Genomic DNA, 19,039 nt, shown 5'->3' with positions numbered 1-19,039 from the left:
GAGTCCAGCATGGAGCCATGACCGCCCTCTGCCACGCCTCCCAGTGCCTTGAACACATTGGAGGAGGAGGCAGAGCCCGCTGGCCTGGCAGGGCCCACAGGGGAGGGTCTGGCACAGCGGAGTCCTGGAAGTCACAAAAGGCAGGTGACTCAGCCCAGGGAGGGTGTGGAGTACCCACGAGCCCAGGAGGATTCCTGAGGATTCACTGAGCAGGAAAAAAAGAGCCAGGGTCAGGAAGATGAGAGTTTCCCTGCGAAGTGAGGACAAGGGTAACAGAGCAAACCATAGACTGAGCCACAGAGGCCCCTGCGAAGTGCAGAGGAAGCGGTGCATGCTGGGGCCAGCAGGGCTGGGTGCCGTGAGCATAGACAGATTCTGCGTGCTGGGGACCCAGAAAGGTGTGGGTTGGGGCCGTGGCCTCAGTAGGGGGCCGGCTGGAGTAAGGGGGATCTGTGCTCTCTTGTCCCCTGAGTCAGCAGGGCAAGGCTGGGAAAGTGGATGGGCCCAAGTCCAGGCGGGGCATTGCAGGAAGATGGAACTGGACAGGATATTTTTTTAAAAAGGGGGGAGGTGGGTTCTGGGGAGATAGCTCAGTAGCCTGAGTTCAATCCCTGGTTCCACCAAAAAAACAAAAACAACAAATAGCTTCAGAGATAGGGAATCAGAGAAGAACAGATGAGGGAAGCTGAGGCTCCAGTCCCACAGCTCCTTCCTATTTGCCCCTTTCCCTCTTAATAAGTTTCCATACACATCAGGGAGACGGGGAGGGATAACACCCTAGGAGGTGTGGGCGATCCAGGCTCTGGTCCTCTCAGCACTCAGGTCCTTCTGTTCTTTGGGAAGGCCCTTTTCCAAAAGGTGGTCTTTGGACAGGGTATCTTTATTTTCATTTTTCATTTTTGGTTTTTATGAGACATGGTCTCACTATGGAGTTCAGGCTGGCCTTGAACTCATGGTGATCCTCCTGCTTCAGCCCCTCAAGTGCTGAGATTACAGGCTTATGCCATCATGTGTGGCAGGCAGGGCATCTTCTCTCGTCTCAGAAAGATATGAGGGAGAGACTGGGCGTGGTGGCGTGTGCCTGTAATCCCAGCTCTTGGGAGGCTGTAAACAAGAGGATCACTAAGAGTCCAATCTAGTAGTGAGACCCTAAACACCCTGTAGACCCTTCCCTAAAAAAAAAAAAAAAAAAAGACATGAGGGAATGCAGGAGCCTTCGAAGGGTCTTAAAGATGAGGAGGAGATGAACTGTGATGCCCCAGAGGCCAAGGCTCAAAATCAACAGGTGCTGAGCCCCTTGGGACAGAATCCTAAGAGGCAGCCTACAGCTCCTGACCTAAGGCTCTGAGAAAGGAAACAGGAAGGGCCTTCGTAGGTGGGGCAGGATAGACAGAGCTGAGGAACCTGCCAGACAGGAAAGGAAAGGCAGGAATACACAGGAGCCCTGGCAGAGGCTGGAGGTGGGGGTGCAGTCATCCTGGAAAGATCTCCTGGACAGCAGAGCTCACAGGAGAGAAGTCCAGTGCTGGGCTGCACTGGGGATCTTTCAGGCCCCCCTAAAAGACTTCTGGGAATTTGAAGGGCTAGGACAGGCCCCTTTCACCAAGGTCTACCCCGAGACCATCCACCCTGCCCTCTTTTCAAACCAGGAATCTGTTACTCCTTCATATCACCCCCAATCCCACCCAGTTCAGGCTCAGGTGATACCTAGAAACTCCTCTTCAAGGATGTCTTTCTCTGAACCCTCCCCCCCACACACACACAATACACACACACACGTGCGCGCGCGCAAAAAAAAAAAAAAAAATGGACATGCGGCTACCTCTGAATTATTTATTCACATGGCATGGCAAGGTACAGATGCCCCTGCCAATGAGAAAGGCAGGCCTCCTGCCCTACCCTGGTCAGCCACCCACTTCCCAGCCCTCTGAGAGTTAGTGCTTGTAATCTCACACACAAAATGGGGGCAGGGTTGGGGAGGTCAGCAGAAGAGTTTCCACCTGTCCAGGGCTTCACACGGCTGCAGCCTGGGCCCCATCTATCCTAGTAGGGCCTGGAGCCCCTGTTTCTGAAAACCCCACACTGGGCAGCCGAACTCTAAAGCCGCCTTCTTCTTGGTCCCCACTCCGGGCCTTGGGGCTTAAGGACACCCTGGGAAAGCGGAATTTGGGTGATTTCTCCCCAACAGGAGATTTAGGGGCTCCCTCATCTCCCTGTCCTCGAGAGGCTTTAGAAGGGGCCACCAGGCCCACACGGGGCAAGCGGACCCTGACTCGGCCCCGGCGACCTGATGCCCCTTCCCCAGTGCCCTCTTCCTCCTCTTCTTCCTCCTCGGGGCTGGGAGAACCTTCTCTGGGGACTGAGTCATTCTGGCCAAAGCCCACTCGGGGCAGCCTGAGCTTTGGGCTCTTGGCCTTCTCACCTTCCTCAGTCCCTTCTTTGGCCCGCACCAAGCCAAACTTCGGCAGCCGCACCTTGAGCTTGTGCGTGCCCTCCCCATTGCCCTCTGCCACCTGGTATTCAGAGTGGCTGCCCACAGCGGGTGGTGAGAGCTCCACGTCTGGCAGGGAGAGATGGAAGGTGCGCTCAGCCCCAGGGGAATGGTCCTCTGCCCTCTCTGCCCCAGCCCGGGCCCCCAGGGTGGGTAACTTCAGCCTCAGCCCACCCTCACCTGCAGCCACATCTGCTTGTGCCTCTTGGCTCAGCCCCACATCCAGCTCAAGTTGGGGCACTGTCACCGTGGGCATCTTGAAGACGCCTTCACCCACCAGGAGCTCACCACCTGGTGTTTGGCTTCCAGGCAAAGACAGGCTCACCTGAGGCACCTGGACCCTGTAGCTGGTAGTGCCCTCTGCAGAAGGCGCTGTACTCTCAGCCCGCTGCCCCAGGGTGCCTGTCCCCCCAAAGCTGGTCAGCTCCACCTGGGGCAGAGAAATGCCCAGTGGGGACACCTTCAGCACCCCATCATGGCCCTCTGTGGTTTGCCTGCCCGAGAGCTGCACTGTGCTGGTGGCCATTGCACCCTCCACACCTGCTTCCCCCTGGCCTGCCATGGTAACTAACTCTACCTCAGGGATCTTCAGCTGCCCAGCTATGGACTCTAGCTTTTCTACAGGGCTGACACGCCCACTCTGGACTTCTGCTTCCTTCCCTCGGGCCAGCCCAAAAGAGGGCATCTTCAGCTTAGGCATCCTCACTTTCCCATCCCAGCCCCAGCCCTTGCCCTCAAACTCAGCTGCCCCCGGTGCTAGTTCTCCTGCTTCTGTGTCCCGGCCTCGGACCCCAAACTTGGGCAGAGCAAACTTTGGCCCCTTGAGCTTAACTTCAGGCCCTACCGACTCTGCCTTGCCCGAGGGTAGATGGGCATCCAGGCTGAGCTGTGGAATAGACAGATCAAGGGCGGGCAGCAAGCCTGCCTCCCCTGCTCCTTTGGCCTCAGCTTCTGTCCCCACCCAAGCCTTGGGGAGTGAGATGGCAAACTTGGACACCTTCAGCTTGGTAGCTCGTCCAGCCCCCTCAGCCTCTGCCTTTGCAACCTTTGGCCCCGTGAGTCCAAACTTTGGCAGGGAGAACTTGGAGGAGGGCTTGACTTTCATCTCCACCATCTCTGGCCGCCCTTCCTCACCTTCTATTGTGGGCAGCTGTGGAGTAACGATCTCGACTGAGGGCACTCGGAAGGCCTCTTTCCCAGCACCTGCTGCCCCCCTGACACCTGCTGGCTGCTCCACCTTGCCTGCTTCGGCTGCGCGGACCTGCCCATCCAGGCTGAGGGCCCCTGGCAAGTCCAGCTCCACAGAGGGCAGAGTGAGAGAGGGGGTGCCCACATGAGCCTCGCCGCCTGCCGCTGGCTGCAGACAAGGAAGTGTCACTAACTTCCCCAAGACCTCACCACCCACCTCGCCTGGCGTGCCTTGTGGCGGTGACCCTACTCTTCCTAACTTGGGCATGGTCATCTTGGGCATCTTGAAGCCAAATTCTGTCCCCTCTACCTGCGGTGCCCCAGCAGCTTTTAGCTGCACTTCTGGAGCTGTCGGCAGCTTCACCTCTGGCACCATGGGAAGATGCACATCTGGGACCTTTGGCACTTGTATTTCTGGCAGTCGAATATCTGATACTTTTGGCAGCTGCACCTCTGGGAGGTGCACATCAGGCACAGCCATCTCAGGTACTTTAGGGAGTTTTATCTCTGGGAGCTTCACTTCGGGGAGTCTCACATCCGGGACCTTCATCTCTGACACCTTCGGCAGCTGCACCTCTGGCAGCCGAACCTCAGGTACAGTCATCTCTGGGACCTTAGGGAATTTCATCTCGGAGACTTTGGGCAGCTGCACCTCTGGCAGCCGAACATCAGGCACAGCCATCTCGGGCATCTTTGGGAGCTTCATCTCACAGACTTTGGGCAGCTGCACCTCTGGCAGGTGCACATCAGGCACGACCATCTCAGGCACCTTCGGGAGCTTCACTTCAGGCAGTTTCATCTCAGGGAGCTTCATCTCTGGAACTGTCGGCAGCTGCACCTCCGGCAGGCGCACATCAGGCACTGCCATCTCGGGCACCTTTGGGAACTTCATCTCAGGGACTTTCACATCTGGGACTTCGGGCAGCTGCACCTCTGGGAGCCGCACCTCTGGCACAGACATCTCAGGCACTTTGGGGAGCTTCATCTCTGACACTTTGGGGAGCTGCACCTCTGGGAGCTGCACATCTGGAAGGGCTGCCTCTGGCACTTTGGGAAGCTTGACCTCGGGGACCTTCGGGAGCTTCACCTCAGGCCCTTTGGGGGCCTTGACCTCAGGCCCCACTGCTCCGATGCCGAAGGAGGGCATCTTGATGGTGGGCAGCTTCAGCTTGCTCTCAGCAACCACCTCTGGGGCAGGGGACCGGGGTTCCAGGAGAGAAAGCCCAAAGGTAGGCATTCGAAGTTTGGGACCCTTCACCCTGGCCTCAGGGCTCCCCTTGGTCACTTTGGCTGCAGCAACTTCCTTCCCTCGAGCCCCAAAGCGGGGGAAGCTGAGACGGGGCATCTTCAGAGCCACCTCAGGCACCTCTTCTGGGGCCTCTATCTCCTTGCCTGGCAAGGCCAGGTCCACTCCCACAGTGGGCACTGCTACATCCAAGGTGGGCACTGTCACCACAGCAGCCCCTTCCCGGGTCTCCAGGCAAGGCAGTGTGGGCAGAGTGGGCAGTGAGGGCAAGGTAGGTAGCTCCACTTGAGGGACCTGGATCCCCATGGGCGGAGGCTCTGCGGCAGGTACTGCCGGTGCTCCTAACCCAAGGGTTGGCAGATGGAGGTCAAAACCACTGGCCACCTCTACAGAGGGAACCACCTTGGGGGCTGAGACCTGAAGGAGAGCCACCTCAGCACCTGGCAGCTGGGGCCCAACCAACTCCACCTTAGGGGTTGTAAACCGAGGTCCTGCCACCACCTCAGTCTCTGCCTTGGCCTTCCTGGGGGGAGGAGCAGCAGCAGCCAGCCTTGCTGCCTGGGCCTCTTCAGCTACTTCTCGCACACGCAACCGAGGCAGCTGGAAGCGCCCGTGAACAGGGGCAGCTGGGCCAGGACCCTTGACCACCTCGCCTTTGAGGCCCCGACGCAGACGGGAGAACTTGGGAAAGGAGAACTCGACGTCAATGGGGGCCAGGTCTGCAGGGGCCCCCAGGGCCCCAGGCACCACCACCATCTTCTTCTTCTTCACAGGGGACAGACTCTGGATGTTCTGGGGAGAGAGGAGAGAGGCAGGAGGCAGTGGGATAGCAGGAGGCTATGAGCGGACAGGAAGAGCCCTGCAAGGCCATGTATCAGGCTGGGAATGTGTTGGGTAGAGTACCTTGTCCAAAAAACACCATCCCCTCTTCCTGGCATCTCAGCTCAGGGAGGTAAAGACACTGATTTAGAATTTCCTGAGGAGTCAACAAGGGTCTAGGGATCGGGATGCAAAATGTCCAGGTCTTCATCTAGAAATTCCTCCAGCACTCTCATTGTAGAGATGTGGAAACTGAGGCCCAGGGAGGGAAGGAAGACTATCCTGGGTTCTCAGCAGTAACTGAGTAGCACTCAGGACAGGGCCTGGCCTTCCTGGTTCCAAGTACCCCTAGTGAGTCTGGATCTGATGGTGGGGTTGCCTCTCCAAGATGGGTGAGCGCCAAGGTCTGGGGTAGGTGGATCCCCTTCTTGGGAGGAGGAGTTTAGGGTAGTGAACAAGGGACACAAAGTGGCATTAGCTCAGGTTAGTGACAAGACAGAGGGCTAGGCTGACCCATGTATTGGGGAGGGGGCTCATGACGCGGAGACGCGATCGCTGGGGCAGTCCGGGACCGGGGCCGGGCTCAGCACGCGTACCAGCTTGGCCACCTTGGCCCGAGGGCCCTTCATCTCGTAGCCGGCCACAGTACCGGGCCGCAGCGCCAGGTCCCCCGTGGGCACCGTGCGCTTCAGGCAGAAGGAGACCTTGTAAGGCTCGGCGCATTGCAGCAGGCGTAGCGCGTCCTCGTACTTGACGTTCTCAAAGAATACTCGAGCACTCAGCAGCTGGTCTCCTGCAGGCGAGCAAAGGTGGCAGGGCGTGGGCATCCCGGCCCCGCCCACTTCCTGGGAGGGCCAGAGGCTCCGCCCACCCCAGAGCAAAGGTCCAGACGTGCAGTTCCACAGGTTAAGAAGACACCCCCCTCCCCCCAAAAATGACCCCGTATGGGCCTACAGAACCAATCCACGCCACTCGGGCCATACCAACAGCCTTTTCACTCCCCTACCCCACCCCCACAGTCGATACTGACTTTGTTTCCTTCACTGAGAACAGAATCAGAAGTCAACTTCACACACACCCACACCGTCTTTGTATCACCCTGGCGGCGCTTCCCTCCGGGATCCTAGGGATGAGCTTTGAGTTTAGTCTCCCTTCCACCACCTTCCCAAAGACATCCTTCGCCCCCTCCGGACATTATCTGCATTGCAGACGAACATGCTATTCTCTTTTTGGAAAGGTTTTCAGGACCACATTCCCCCCATTTCCTGACACATTTTATCTGTTCTCCTTGCAGGCAAGATGCACTGGCATAATTTCCACTTCTTCAATCACACTTCCTACCCCGCCACCGCACCACATGCACACACCTGAACTGCTCCTCTTCAGGTGCTAGCCAATGACCCTGGGTAGCTACATTCAGTAGCCAAGTACCAGACTTTATCTGCTTGGACCACTCAGCATCTGCCGGATTTCACACACTTGCATTTGGCATTTGGCTTCCGGTGTGTACCACATTCTCTCTGGAATTTATTTTTCCTTTTTTCTTGGTCTTTTTTTGAGACAGGATCTCACTATGCAGTTCAGGCTGGCCTTGAGCTCACTTTGTAGCCCAGGCTGGTCTCGAACTTTGCAATGATCCTCCTGCCTCAGCCTCCCAAGTGCTGGGATTACAGGAGTGTGCCATCACACCTGGCTTGGAATTCTTTTTCTTTTTCTTTTTTGGTACTGGGACTTGAATCCAGGGCCTTCTCACTAAACTATATCCTCTAGCCTTTGTTTGTCTGTTTTTTTTCTTTGAGGGGTGTTTTCTTTTGTTGAGAAAGGCCTCTATATATAGCTCAGATTGGCCTTGAACTTACTATGTAGCCCAAGCTGACCTCAAACTCCAGGCAGTCTTCCTGTCTTACCTCCCAAACCAGCTCCCAACACTTTTTTTTTTTTTAAATCTTTTCTTATTTAGTTATTTGGGTACAGGATCTCACTGTGTAGCTTGGACTCATAGAGATCCTCCTGTCTTATGCTTCCCAGTGCTGGGATTACAGGCTTTCGCCACCATATACCCGGTTTTAGTAGCCAGCACAGCACAAGGCTGGCGCAGCATACAGTACCAGAGATTGAACCTTGTGCTTGCCAGGCAGGCGCTCAGGCCACCGAGCTATCTCCCCGGCGCTTTTTTTTTTTTTTTTGAGACAAGCTCTCACCAAGTTTCTAAAATTGTGCAGAATGACCTTGATCTTGTACTCTTCCCTAAAAACACTCACCATTTTGGAATTCTCAGGAAGCTCTTCAGGATTGAGTAGTTGAAGGAACTCAAATCTACTGCCCAGGGTTTGTTCAGCCCAGCACCCTCCCCTCCATTCTAGGTTCATTAGGGATTCCTCAGTAAGGGTTCCGGGAGTCCTTATATCAGTCTGCAGGTGCTCAAGTCCCATGAGAAAACAGCACAGTATTTGCATATAACCATGCACATCCTTCCCTACACTTTGTTATATTTTTAAATAACTTCTACCTTTTTCATAATCATCTTTTCCTTTCCAGGGCCCTGTGTTCTTTATTTTTATTTTATATTTTTCATGGGTCCTGGGGATTGAGCACAGGACCTCTAGCTTGTCAGCCAGGTGCTGTGCCACTGAGCTATGTGCCAGCCCCTCCCATATACTTTAAATTTTCTCTAGATTACTCATAACAGTTAATATCATGTGAGAACTTTGTAAACAGTTGTTACACTCTACTGTTTAGGGGCAAGAAAACAAGTCTGGACATGTTTAGTTTGAGTGTGCATTGCTCTGAATATTTTCAGTTTTGGTTGCTGCTCCCGTGCAGAACCCACAGACAGATACAGAGGGTGCACAGCACATCAGCCACCCCTCCAAGCTCTCCCTTTCACACCCCACAGACACCTCTCGTTTGAGACAGCCACATTGCACACCTGGACTTCTTTCCCCAAATGAGCATCAGCTTCAGAGCAGCCCCTTCTAGAACTAGCAGCTCCATGCTCAGGTCACAAGGCCCTGGAGGAGGCCTTGTTAGCCCTCTGTCTCTATCATGCCCCACCTGCCGTCCTGAAGCTTCCTCCTTCATGGTCTGTCCTGAATCTGAATCCTTCTCTTCACCAACACGGCCTAAGCCACTTTGCAGATGTCCCTGCTCCCAAGCCTGACCCCTGCAGTCTACTGTTCATGCAGCAGTTCACCATGATCAATGTTTTTTTTTGTGCGGTTTGGGGAATTGAATCTTGTGCATGCAAGGCAAGAACTCCACCACGGAGCCACATCCCCAGCCTCTACAACCAATTCTTGATCGCCGCAGAATAAAAGTCAAGGGCTGGTGAGATGGCTCAGTGGTCTAAAGCACCTACTTAGAACAAGCTTAGCAAAGCACCGGGACCACGGTTCAATCCCCCAGCACCACATGCCAGCCCGCCCGCCCCCTGGTGGGCTGAGCTGGCCACACACACGCACACACACACACACACACACACACACACACAAATAAAAGTCAAAAGAGGCTTACTCATGGCTTATGGCACCCTCGAAACATTGCCCCTCCCCCTGCCTCTCTGACCTCACGCCTTACTCTTCCTCACTTGCTGTCCTGCATACCCACTGCTTTTCTTGGGCTCTGCACTAGCTGTTCTCACTGCTTGGAATGCTCTCTGGAATAGCTCGTTCCCTTACCTCCTTTGCCCTTTCCATTCTTCCTACCTCATCCTACACAAAAATGTAGCTTTGCTCCTGGCACTGGAAGCACATGTGCCTTCTAATTTACTAACTATTGTACTTAAAAAAAAAAAAAGATACTGTACTTATTTTGTTTAAATATCTCTTTTGCCACTAGATTGCAAGCTCCATACATCCAAGGACTGCTATTTTGTTCACTACTATAATTCGAGCTCCTCAATGTCTGAGACAAGTGTTTAACAGTAGTTGCATAAATACATCACGTTAGCTTCATTCATATTTCCTAAAACATCATTACTTACCAAACTCCCCTCCCAAACCCCTCCAAATTGTTAACTTACACCTTTTCACCTGTCCCCTAACACGCTTAACTAGCACTCACACAGTGTTTACCGTATGCTAACTAGCCGTGCGCTGTTTTCAAATACTGACTCACTTAATCTACATAACGACCACATGAGATCAGCACTGGTGATTCCCATTGCTAGGATGAAGAAATTGAGGCTCAAAAAGATCACAGACAGAAAGCACTAATTCGAATCCAAACAATGAAAACTCCAGAGGAGGCTCTGAATAACCACAGTCAATAAAGCCCCACCTGGGGGCCCGGGAGATCGCTCAGTGGAATAAGTGCTTCCCCCCCAAAAAAAATTTAAAAATAAATAAACAAAGCCTCACCTCAGCCTTTAACCTCACTTCCCCATCGTCGGTCACGCCCACAACCATGAAGTGTTTTAGGCTTCTTCAGGACCTCGGGGACATTCTTGACTCCACCCCCGTGGGTCGGCCCCGCCCACAAGTGACCCGCCCATCCTCCGGCCCCGCCTACCTTCCTGCAGGCTGAGGCTCCTGGCTGCAGGTGAGTCCTCACGCAGCTCGCGCACGAAAATCCCCTCTCTCCCGCCGCCGGCTACGTTGATTCCGCTGACGCCGGTCTGCGCCTCAGTCTCCACGATGATCTCCACCAACTCTGCTCGCCGCAGCTCCTGCGGAGGTTGGCGAGGGGGTTGTCAAGGGGCGCCAGGACTGGATTTCGCCCAGAGCCCTCCATGGCGTTTAAGTGCCCCTTTCAGGCCGGGCGTGGTGGTGCACGCCTGTAATCCCAGCGTTTGGGAGACTGAGGCAAGAGGATATTGCGAGTTCGTAACCAGCCTGGGCTACAGAGTGAGCTCAAGGCCAACCTGAGCTGCATAGCGAGACCCTGTCTCAAAAAGACAAAAAAAGAAAGAAAAAGAAAAAAGTGTCCCTTTCACAGGCTGCCCTTGGGACACAAGGTCCTCGGTGCGACCCAAACAGGACATCCGGGCCTCTCATCCGGCCTCTCCCCTTGAAGCACGCGCGCGGGCGGCGGCTCTCTAGGTCCCCAGCAGTGGTTAAACAGTTCGCTGGGGATGCGCGCCACTCCGTCAAGCCGCAGTAGCGAGGGGCGGGACTGGGTGGGGACGGATTTAGGGAGCCTGGGGCGGAGCCAAATCGTGGGGCCCGGTCACTTGGGGAAGGAGGGAGTAGAAGTGCGGAGCTGGATCATAGTGCACAGCCGAAAGGGTGGGTTCCAAATTAGGGAGCGTCATAAGCGAAAGGCAAGATTGAGTTATGGGGAGAACAGTCCCCCCGGCCCCAAGCCAGACTGAAGATTGGGCCTGCGGCCTTAGCGCTGAGCTACATCCAGAGATATGGGTTGGTTTTTGTTTTGTTTGTTTTGTTTTTGAGACAGGGTATCCTTATGCAGTTCAAACTGGCCTTGACCTAGCCTAGCCTAGGCTCGTCTCGAACTCGTAACGATCCTCCAGCCTCAGCCTCCCGAGCGCTGGGGTTACAAGTGAATGCCAACACGCCCCCCCCCCCTTTAGAGCTATGTTTAAAATTTTAATCGGTGTGTGTGTGTGTGTGTGTGTGCGCGCGCGCGCGCGTGTGCATGTGCCCGAGTAAGACAGTCTCTGTAATTCAATCTGGCCTTGAACTCTATGTAGCCTAGGGTGGCGTCGAATCTGAGCCATTCTCCTGCCTTAAGCCTCCTGAGTGCTGGGATTAACAGGCATATGCTACCACGTCCAAAAATTTTGTAAATTTTGTTTTTAAAAATTTTGAGAAAGCCTTTCACTAAGTCATTAAAATGCCTAGGCTGGGCTTTTAACTTTTGATCCTACTGCCTCAGCATCCAAGAGTGTTGGAACTACAAGCAAGCATGTGCCACATCCAGCTTAGAGGGCGTTAATAGGAAAACAGGCCGTGGTGTTGGTGCTGAGGATGTAACTCCAGGAAAGGACCCTTAAGCCACGAGGAATGGGGGAATGGAGAGTGGGACTTGCCCCTGCCCCCTTGAATGTGTGTGAGACTGTGCTCTATTGTGGACTCTAACCCCAAGACCTGTGTCACACCCACGGCTGAGGGAGCTGGGTGGGGGTGTGTGGGTCATAAGTGTGTGCCAGCAGAAGTGGCATTCCTGGTATTTACTGTAAATGGTGCAGACTGGCCCCAGCCCAGCAGTGTGCTGTGGGATTCACATGGAGGATTCCCAGTAGAGGAACTGAGAGCCCTGAGATCTGTCTAGGAATCCACAGTGCTGTGTGTCCTTGGGGGAGCATTTTGCCCTTTGGGGGCCTATTTCTTCACTGTAAAGCTGGGTAGCCTGGGCATACTGGAAAACAATCTGTGATTATTGGCCGTGCCCTGAAGAAGTAGGGATCAGAGGGGCTGGTCTTGAACTTGGTAATCCTCCTGTCTGAGCTTCCCGAGTACTGGGATTACAAGCGTATACCACTGTGGTAACTCCTACTGACGATCCAGTGAGTTAGCTGCTTTGAATTTCAGTCTGTGCCATGCACAGTCCTAAGCACTTTACATATGTTCATTGAAATGTTTCCCCCACACAATTACCATTTCTAGCTCATAGATGGGAACACTGAGGCACAGAGAAGCCAGGAAGTGCCTCCTTGCTGCCATTGTCAGGGGGTGGGTACTCACCTCGGCACTCCGGCTTCTGGCCTCCATTGCTCTGCTGGGAGTCTCCTGGGCCCCAGGCTCCTGCTTCCGCTCCCCCTTCTGCTGCAGGACCAGCTTCAGTTCTGCATGGAGCAGCTGCCTCTGAGCCTGTGGGGTCAGGGATGGAGGCTTGAGGCCAGGAGGGGCTCAGAGGTGGCATCCAGCCTCCCCAGGGAGGTCAGGACAGGCATCAGGAAGAGAAAAGTGCCCCCGGCTGTCCGCTCACCGCTGCCTGGGCACAGGCGCTCTCTCCAACCAGGACCCCGGCCCGAGGTGTCACACAGCTGTCTGGAGGGCTCGTGTCCTTTCGCCAAGGTCTTGCTGCCTGCTGGGGAGAGAAACCAGGTATAAGGCTCTGGGCTGGCCAGGGATGATCAGAGGGACATGTGGCAGCACTCACCTGAGGGTCACTTCCGGCTCCCGGGGCCTCTTGGGTCCGGGGCTCTAAGAAGAACACACACAGTATTTACCCACACCGTCTACTAGCTTCCCAAGTGTCCAGCCCTCCCCAGGCTCTGCCAGCTCCCTGGCTCCCCCAGTACAGATAGGAAAAACAAGGTCTATGAGACAACTAGGGACATGGCTAGACCACCAGTGGTCGAAAGTTCAAACTGACTCCTAGACCTATTCAAAAGCGGAGCTCTGGGCCAACGCCTTTGGCAAACTGAGGGGCCAAATTATCTGGGAGGTAATGACAGCTGCCCCCATGTCGCCCCTGCCTGCCCCTCCATGTCTTTCTTTATAGTGTGGGGAAAGTAGTCCTGGGAGAGTGGCTTGGTGGATGAGTGCTTGCCTAGTGTGCTAGAGGCAGTAGGGCCCATTCCTGGTGGCACCAAGACAGAGAGCAATATGCAGCTGCCTCCGGGATTGCATGAGTTAAAAGGTATAAAGTGGCAGGCGGTGGCAGGTGCTGTATTAGTACTTGCTGTGATCAAAACTGAGAACATCCTGTGGTCCTGACTTTGCGCCCAGCGCCCCTCCAACACCATTGCATGGGGACCTCAGAATACCCCTGTGAGGTCAGGGCTATTATTGAGCCTGTTACAGAGAAGACACCTGCAACTGGGGGAAGGACAGTCCCTTCCCTGGGGTGACATGGCAGAGCCAGGACTAGAATTCGTCTCAGAGCTCCAGCCCTTTGCCGGGTGCAACCACACATGCCTGTAGTACCAGCACTCTGGGAGGCAGAGGCAAGAGGGTTGCAAATTGAAGACCAGCAACTTAAGAGACCCTGCCTCAAAATGGGCTGAGGATGTAGCTCAGTTCCAAGGCCCTGGGCTCAATCCCCAGTACAACTTCCACAAAAAAGCTCCAACTCATCATACGGCTAGTAATAATAACAACCAATATGAATAACTGATGGCTATTGAGTGATTATTATTTGCCTGGTTTTGTGCTAAGACAGTCACCTTCCACTTCACTGAAGACCTTGGTCCCTCAGAGAGGCCAGGAGAGTTTGCCCCAGGTCAGAAGCACAGGCGAGAGAAGCAGAGTCAGTCTACAGGTGGCTCCTGCCAGGCTGCTCTGGGAGGATGGAGGCCGTGCCTGAACTGGCCCCTGACTCTGCGCTTCTCCCCCCAGCCCCCACCTGGAATGCCAACCCGCCAACCCCAGTTGCACAGGGAAAGGTCAGGCCTCACGCGGCACATTCCCTTGCACAATGGCTTGTCTGCTGGGCCGGGTCACATTCCGCCCCTGCCCACCCACCCACCCACCCGCAGCCACACAATGGCCCTTCATAGCCCACCACTGGCCAGTACAGAGGACATGGGGACCCCCTCAGCATCAGCTGCAAATACTCCACTGCTGGGTCCCCCATGGTGTCCAAGATGGCCCTCTCTGGGTCTGCCAGGAGTCTCAGTGTCTGTGTCCGCCTCCAGCCTCTCCTCTGAGCACCTCCAAGCAGGGAGCAGACCTCTCCCAGCCCGGCTACTATGTTCGGGATGTTTCCTCTGAACCAAGTCTTATGTTGGCACTCGGAGGCCTCCGAATCACCCTGGTTGCCAGAGGTGGAGACTGAGGCTCGGGGAGGGGAAGTGACCTGCCTAGAGTCACACAACCAGGAGCAGGCAAAACAACACTTCCCCCACCCCATTGGTGCCCTGCGCCTTTACTCTGTACCTAAATTCACTGGGTGTATTCACGGGGCTGGAGAGATAGCTCAGTAGGATATGCACTTGCCTGGCAAGTGCAAGAACCTGTAGTTCAATCCCCGGTCTGCCGAAAATAAATAAATAAATTCACTGGGTGGTGGTGAGTCCTGCGAAGGCCAAGCCACAGAACTGCTGGGACCAAAGCTGCGCTGGGGGGAGGAGCTGCGGGTGTTATACATGAAACTTCAGAGATGCCAGATCCCACTGACTAGGACCCACGGGACCCCCATTTTGCTGATGAGCTACAGAAGCTAAGACAGATGTCCCAGCAGGACCAAGACCATAGCACAACACGAGCTGGGAATCCCAGGCTGGGGAGCGGGACAGCCTGGCTTTGGCAAGGGTATGGTAGCTGTTGGGGAGGAGGGTCTCTTCGATCCCAAGTCCCCACTCCAAGCTCAGGCTGTGAGTGTCACAGTCAGAGCCTGACACAGGAAGTCCAGGGCAGGCAGGAGCACGAGTGCCCTCCTTCCTTATCCCTGCCCGGACAGCTGCCCAGCCCAGGTTATATTTAGCCCAGCAGTGCCCTTCCTCAACTACACACCCAGCTCCTCCTCCAGTGGGGGATCGGAAGGAAAGCTACCCCCAGACACTGTGTTACCAGACCCACCCATTGCATTAGGAAGGAGGGGCACAACTCTCCAGAGTCACTGGCTTGTGTCAGGGGGAGACAGTGGGGTCCCTGGAGAGTGCAGGATAAGGCACAGCAGCCCTACAGGTGGTAGTGGGCAGCTCTGCTCTTCTTTTTCTTTTCTGTACTGGGGACTGAACCCAGAGCCTTCACACTAAGCTACCTCTCTCGTTCTTTTCTTCTTTTTTTTTTTTTCTCTAGCCCTTTTTTAAAAGTTTTAATTTTGAGCCAGGCATAATGGTACACACCTGTATTCTCAGCACTCAGGAGGCTGAAGCAGGAAGATCGTCTCAAGTTCTAGGCCGGCCTGGGCTACATAGTGAGTGCATAGTAAACTACACAGGGAGACTGTGTGAGCAAAGATGGGCTCAGACCTGCGATTCTCCTGCCTTTGATCTCTGAAAGTGCTGGTAATACAGGCATGCAGGTGCCACTATAACCAGGTATCAGCTCACTTCTTGAGTGGTTACTGAGGCCCTGCCTGAGAACAGATCTGAGCTTTCAGAATTTTCAGGCTTCCCATTTCTATCTTTCTTGCCTTCCATTCTTTCTTGCCTTCCTTTCTTTCTTTCTTTTTCCTTCTCTTTTTGAGTCTGAGTCTTGCTATGCAGCTCACGCTGGCCTTGGGCTCACTTTGTAGCCCAGGCTAACCTTGAACTTGCAATGGTCCTCTTGCTTTGGCCTCCCCAGTGCTGGGATTACAGAGTGCACCCCAACACCCAACTATTGGCTCTGTTTCTTGAGCATTTACTATGCAAGGACTTTTTTGTCTTGGCTCATTAAATCCTCCCTCTCCCTGCCCTGAGCGGTACAACTCATGCCATGCAGAGTGGCTTGGTTGTCACCTGGGCCCTGGCCTTCAACTGCACTGGGACTACCAAGGAATCAGCTGCAGGCTTTGCCCTCCTGCCCTTTTCCCCAGTGGCTGCCACCAACTTGACTTGGAGACCCTGCCCACTCGGTGTGTGGAGACCTGGACCTCACCAGAGGCCATAGTCGGGCACAAGAGAGGTGTGAAGGTTTAGTCTCTGGCTTCTCCATCACTACTTAGGGTATGTGCATTGTGGCCACATCCTTCCCCTATTAGCCCTCAGTTTCTTCATCTGTAAAATGGAACCAATAAAACTGGCTTTGAAGATTTGTGAGACAATAGCAGGTACATCAAATATTCTCAGTATAGAATAAGTGTTCAATTAAAATAAATAGCTCACACAGCTCCACATTTGGTCTTTGTTTCCAATGTTCTCCCTCTACCTTCCATCCAGCCAAAGGGGAACTTTGGGTAAAGGACGAAATTCAGTTGGGGGACCAGCTCCCCACTGACAGGATCAGCACTGCCTTGCTAGTTCCTTATTCCAGAGACCAGGCAGCCTGCCCAGCTCCTCCTAAGCAGCAGTTCAGTTACTCTCACACCGGCCCCAAGAGATGGTCTCTGTCAGCCCATTGTAGGGATGGGAAGTAGAGGCTTGAAGGTTGAATTACCTTTCCCAGGGCTGCTCAGTCAGAAGGAGGGGAAGCTGGGGCCTGGACCCATGGTGTGGCTCCCAGGGCTATGTCTTTCACTCACACACCACCCTGCCTGCCTCCAGAGCCCCAGGCACCCCACACACACCCAGAGTTCCCCAGACCCTGGTCTCATTCCCAAGGTATCTCAGGCTGGCCTGGGATGGGAATGGCCGGCTGATCTCCTTACCGATGGGCCTCCAGACACCTCGGAGCTCCTGTTCTTCTGCTCAGCCCCAGCCCTAGGCTGGGGGGAAAAGCAGTGGGGAGGGGTAGGAAGGGGACACCCCTGCCATTGGCTGCCTTGGGGTGATGTCACCAGAGGGTGGGTGGTGGGGAAACAAACATCCCCTTCTCCCAGCTACAGCCATCCCAAAGGGGGTGGGGACTGGGGACTCAGCCTGGCCGTGGCCCTAGCCAAGACCTCCCCGAGAGTTGTGAGTCTGGTCTGTGGCTGCTCAATCTGGGGACTCAGCACCCTGCCCCAAGCATTTCCTGATCCTCGACCCAGGTCCTTCCACTCCCCCCTCCTCACTTTTGGTTGTGTAACCTTTGGCAAGTTACAGCCTCTCTCTGGGCTGTTTCTTCATCTCTAAAATGAATACAGTAGGGGCTGGGGAGATAGCTCAGTAGAATAAGCGCTTGCCTGGCTAGCGCAAGGGCCTGAGTTCAATCCCTGTTTCCTCAAAATAAAATGAACACAGTAGTTAAAATAGGCTGAAGCCAGACATGGTGGTGCATGCTTGTAATCTCAGTACTCGGGAGGCTGAGGCAGGAAGATTGCCTCAAATCTGAGAGCCATCCTGGACTACATAGCGAGGCCCTGTCTCAAAAAAAAAAAAAAAAAAAAAAAAAGCTAAAAACAGCACTGGCACAGAGTGCTACTTAAAAATATTCTGTGTGGCTGTTATTCACACAAATAATTAGAGGTCTGGCCAGTCTTCTTCCCAGGCTCTTGAATTCATTTATGGAAAGACTGGGCAGATGGAGGCCCACATCTCTGCTTAGGGATGTTGCTATCTGAGGGACAGCTACCCTGCTGAAAGCCACACTAAGGACCCAGACCTCTTCTCTGAATCAAAGGGGACTAATGGGGCTCAGTCTGCAGCTGTGCAATCAGGAGGTTGTGCAGCTAGACACCCACCCTGCTTCTGATGAATCCCAAAGACCCGCTATACTCTTCTGTCCCTTCGTTTCAGACAGGGAAACTCAGAGAGGGTGAGTGACTCACCTGAAGTCACACAGCAGGTTAATGATAGTAGCTCTCATTTAACCCCAGATCTGCCCAACTCCCAAACAAAGGACTTGGGCCCTCACCCTGATTCACAGGCCCTAGGCTCAGCCCCAAGCCTGCCCCAACTCACCAGACCCCGAGGGGCGGCACAGGAAGCACAGGTACCCCCACATGCCCCTTCCACCCACTGGCCGCTGCCTTGGCTGCCTGCAGCTCTCTGAGCTGGGGCCTGGGGCTGAGGCTGGGGGGAGGCCAGGGGGATTACCCCCGAAGTGCTCGTCAGCAGCTTCTGCCCCATTGTCCTGCCCAATGGTAACGCCAGGTCCATGGGGAGTACCCAGCCCCTCGCAGAGACCAGGTCACCCCTCTTGGGGCCTACACTCATCCAACACAGAGGGGTCAGGACCTACTGTGGGGCTCAGGGTCCAGGAGCAGGGTGGCTGAATCCCAGAATGCTAGGGCCTCCCCCTTCCTCTCTGAAATGCCCCCTGCCCACTCCAGCCACCAGGGAGGCAGGAATGTGCTGAGCTCCAGGAAATGCCTCTCAGGGCTGGCAGCCACCAAGGGCGGGGGTGGCCAGATCCAGCCAGCACATGGTCCTGGGAGGCGGGGAAGGGACCTGAGGTTGGGCCGGGAATGGGCCAGAGACCCTCGCCCCATGGCCATCTCTCTCGTTCATGGATCCACTTGGACAGGTCCCTTTACTCAGTCACCAAACAATCACAGCCCCCTGTTGGGCAGCAGGTCCTTTGTTGGGCCCTGGGGACATCAACAGCGCTACATCCACACCCAGGGGCCACTCAGGAAAGATTCTGTGGGAGCTGACATCGGAAGTCAGACGGAAAGGCTGAGGAGGAGGAAGCCACCAAAGAAGAGGGTAGGGAAGGGGGCTCCAGGCCCGGGAGAGAACCCAGAAAGGACACAGCCCCACAGTGAGGGTTTTGATGGGGAAGCTCACAGGGAGGGCTTCCTTGAAAATGTACCTTGAGGGGCTGGTGAGATGGCTCAGTGGTCTAGAGCACCTACTTAGAACAAGCTTGGCAAAGCACAGGGACCGCAGTTCAATCCCCCAGCACCACATGCCAGCCAGCCCTGCCCCCTGGTGGGCTGAG

The 19,039-nt window shown here is 54.8% G+C and overlaps 1 protein-coding gene across 3 annotated transcripts; it reads right to left on the bottom strand.

Annotated features, from left to right (window-relative positions):
• Window positions 1-1,819: 1,819 nt before the first annotated feature.
• On the bottom strand, window positions 1,820-16,940 carry Prx (periaxin). 3 transcript variants are annotated; one of them, XM_023708253.1, is made up of 7 exons: window positions 16,884-16,940; window positions 12,807-12,850; window positions 12,633-12,734; window positions 12,389-12,514; window positions 10,254-10,410; window positions 6,341-6,537; window positions 1,820-5,717 (listed from the first exon to the last, which is right to left on the bottom strand). In XM_023708253.1, exons 4-7 carry the CDS (start codon window positions 12,413-12,415, stop codon window positions 2,013-2,015), a joined length of 4,086 nt encoding a protein of 1,361 aa, XP_023564021.1. In that variant the 5' UTR covers window positions 12,416-12,514; window positions 12,633-12,734; window positions 12,807-12,850; window positions 16,884-16,940; the 3' UTR covers window positions 1,820-2,012. The 3 variants fall into 3 exon arrangements, with proteins under 3 accessions (XP_023564021.1, XP_023564019.1, XP_004648046.1); XM_023708251.1 differs by having other exon boundaries at window positions 12,633-12,731; window positions 16,884-16,930; XM_004647989.2 differs by lacking the exon at window positions 12,807-12,850 and having other exon boundaries at window positions 16,884-16,901.
• Window positions 16,941-19,039: the final 2,099 nt, after the last annotated feature.

The sequence above is a fragment of the Octodon degus genome, unplaced genomic scaffold (assembly GCF_000260255.1).
Source record: "Octodon degus isolate 3935 unplaced genomic scaffold, OctDeg1.0 scaffold00344, whole genome shotgun sequence".
Classification (NCBI taxonomy): domain Eukaryota; kingdom Metazoa; phylum Chordata; class Mammalia; order Rodentia; family Octodontidae; genus Octodon; species Octodon degus.
This window is presented reverse-complemented; position numbering and strand designations above follow the sequence as displayed.

What these genes read in the sequence shown, in the direction of transcription:
- Prx (XM_023708253.1), bottom strand. Translation starts at nt 12,415, where the DNA reads ATGGAGGCCAGAAGCCGGAGTGCCGAG. An exon ending in GAGCCTCAGCCTGCAGGAAG is followed by an intron (nt 6,538 to 10,253) that starts GTAGGCGGGGCC and finishes GCTCGCCTGCAG; the next exon opens with GAGACCAGCTGCTGAGTGCT. An exon ending in GGGCCAAGGTGGCCAAGCTG is followed by an intron (nt 5,718 to 6,340) that starts GTACGCGTGCTG and finishes CTCTCTCCCCAG; the next exon opens with AACATCCAGAGTCTGTCCCC.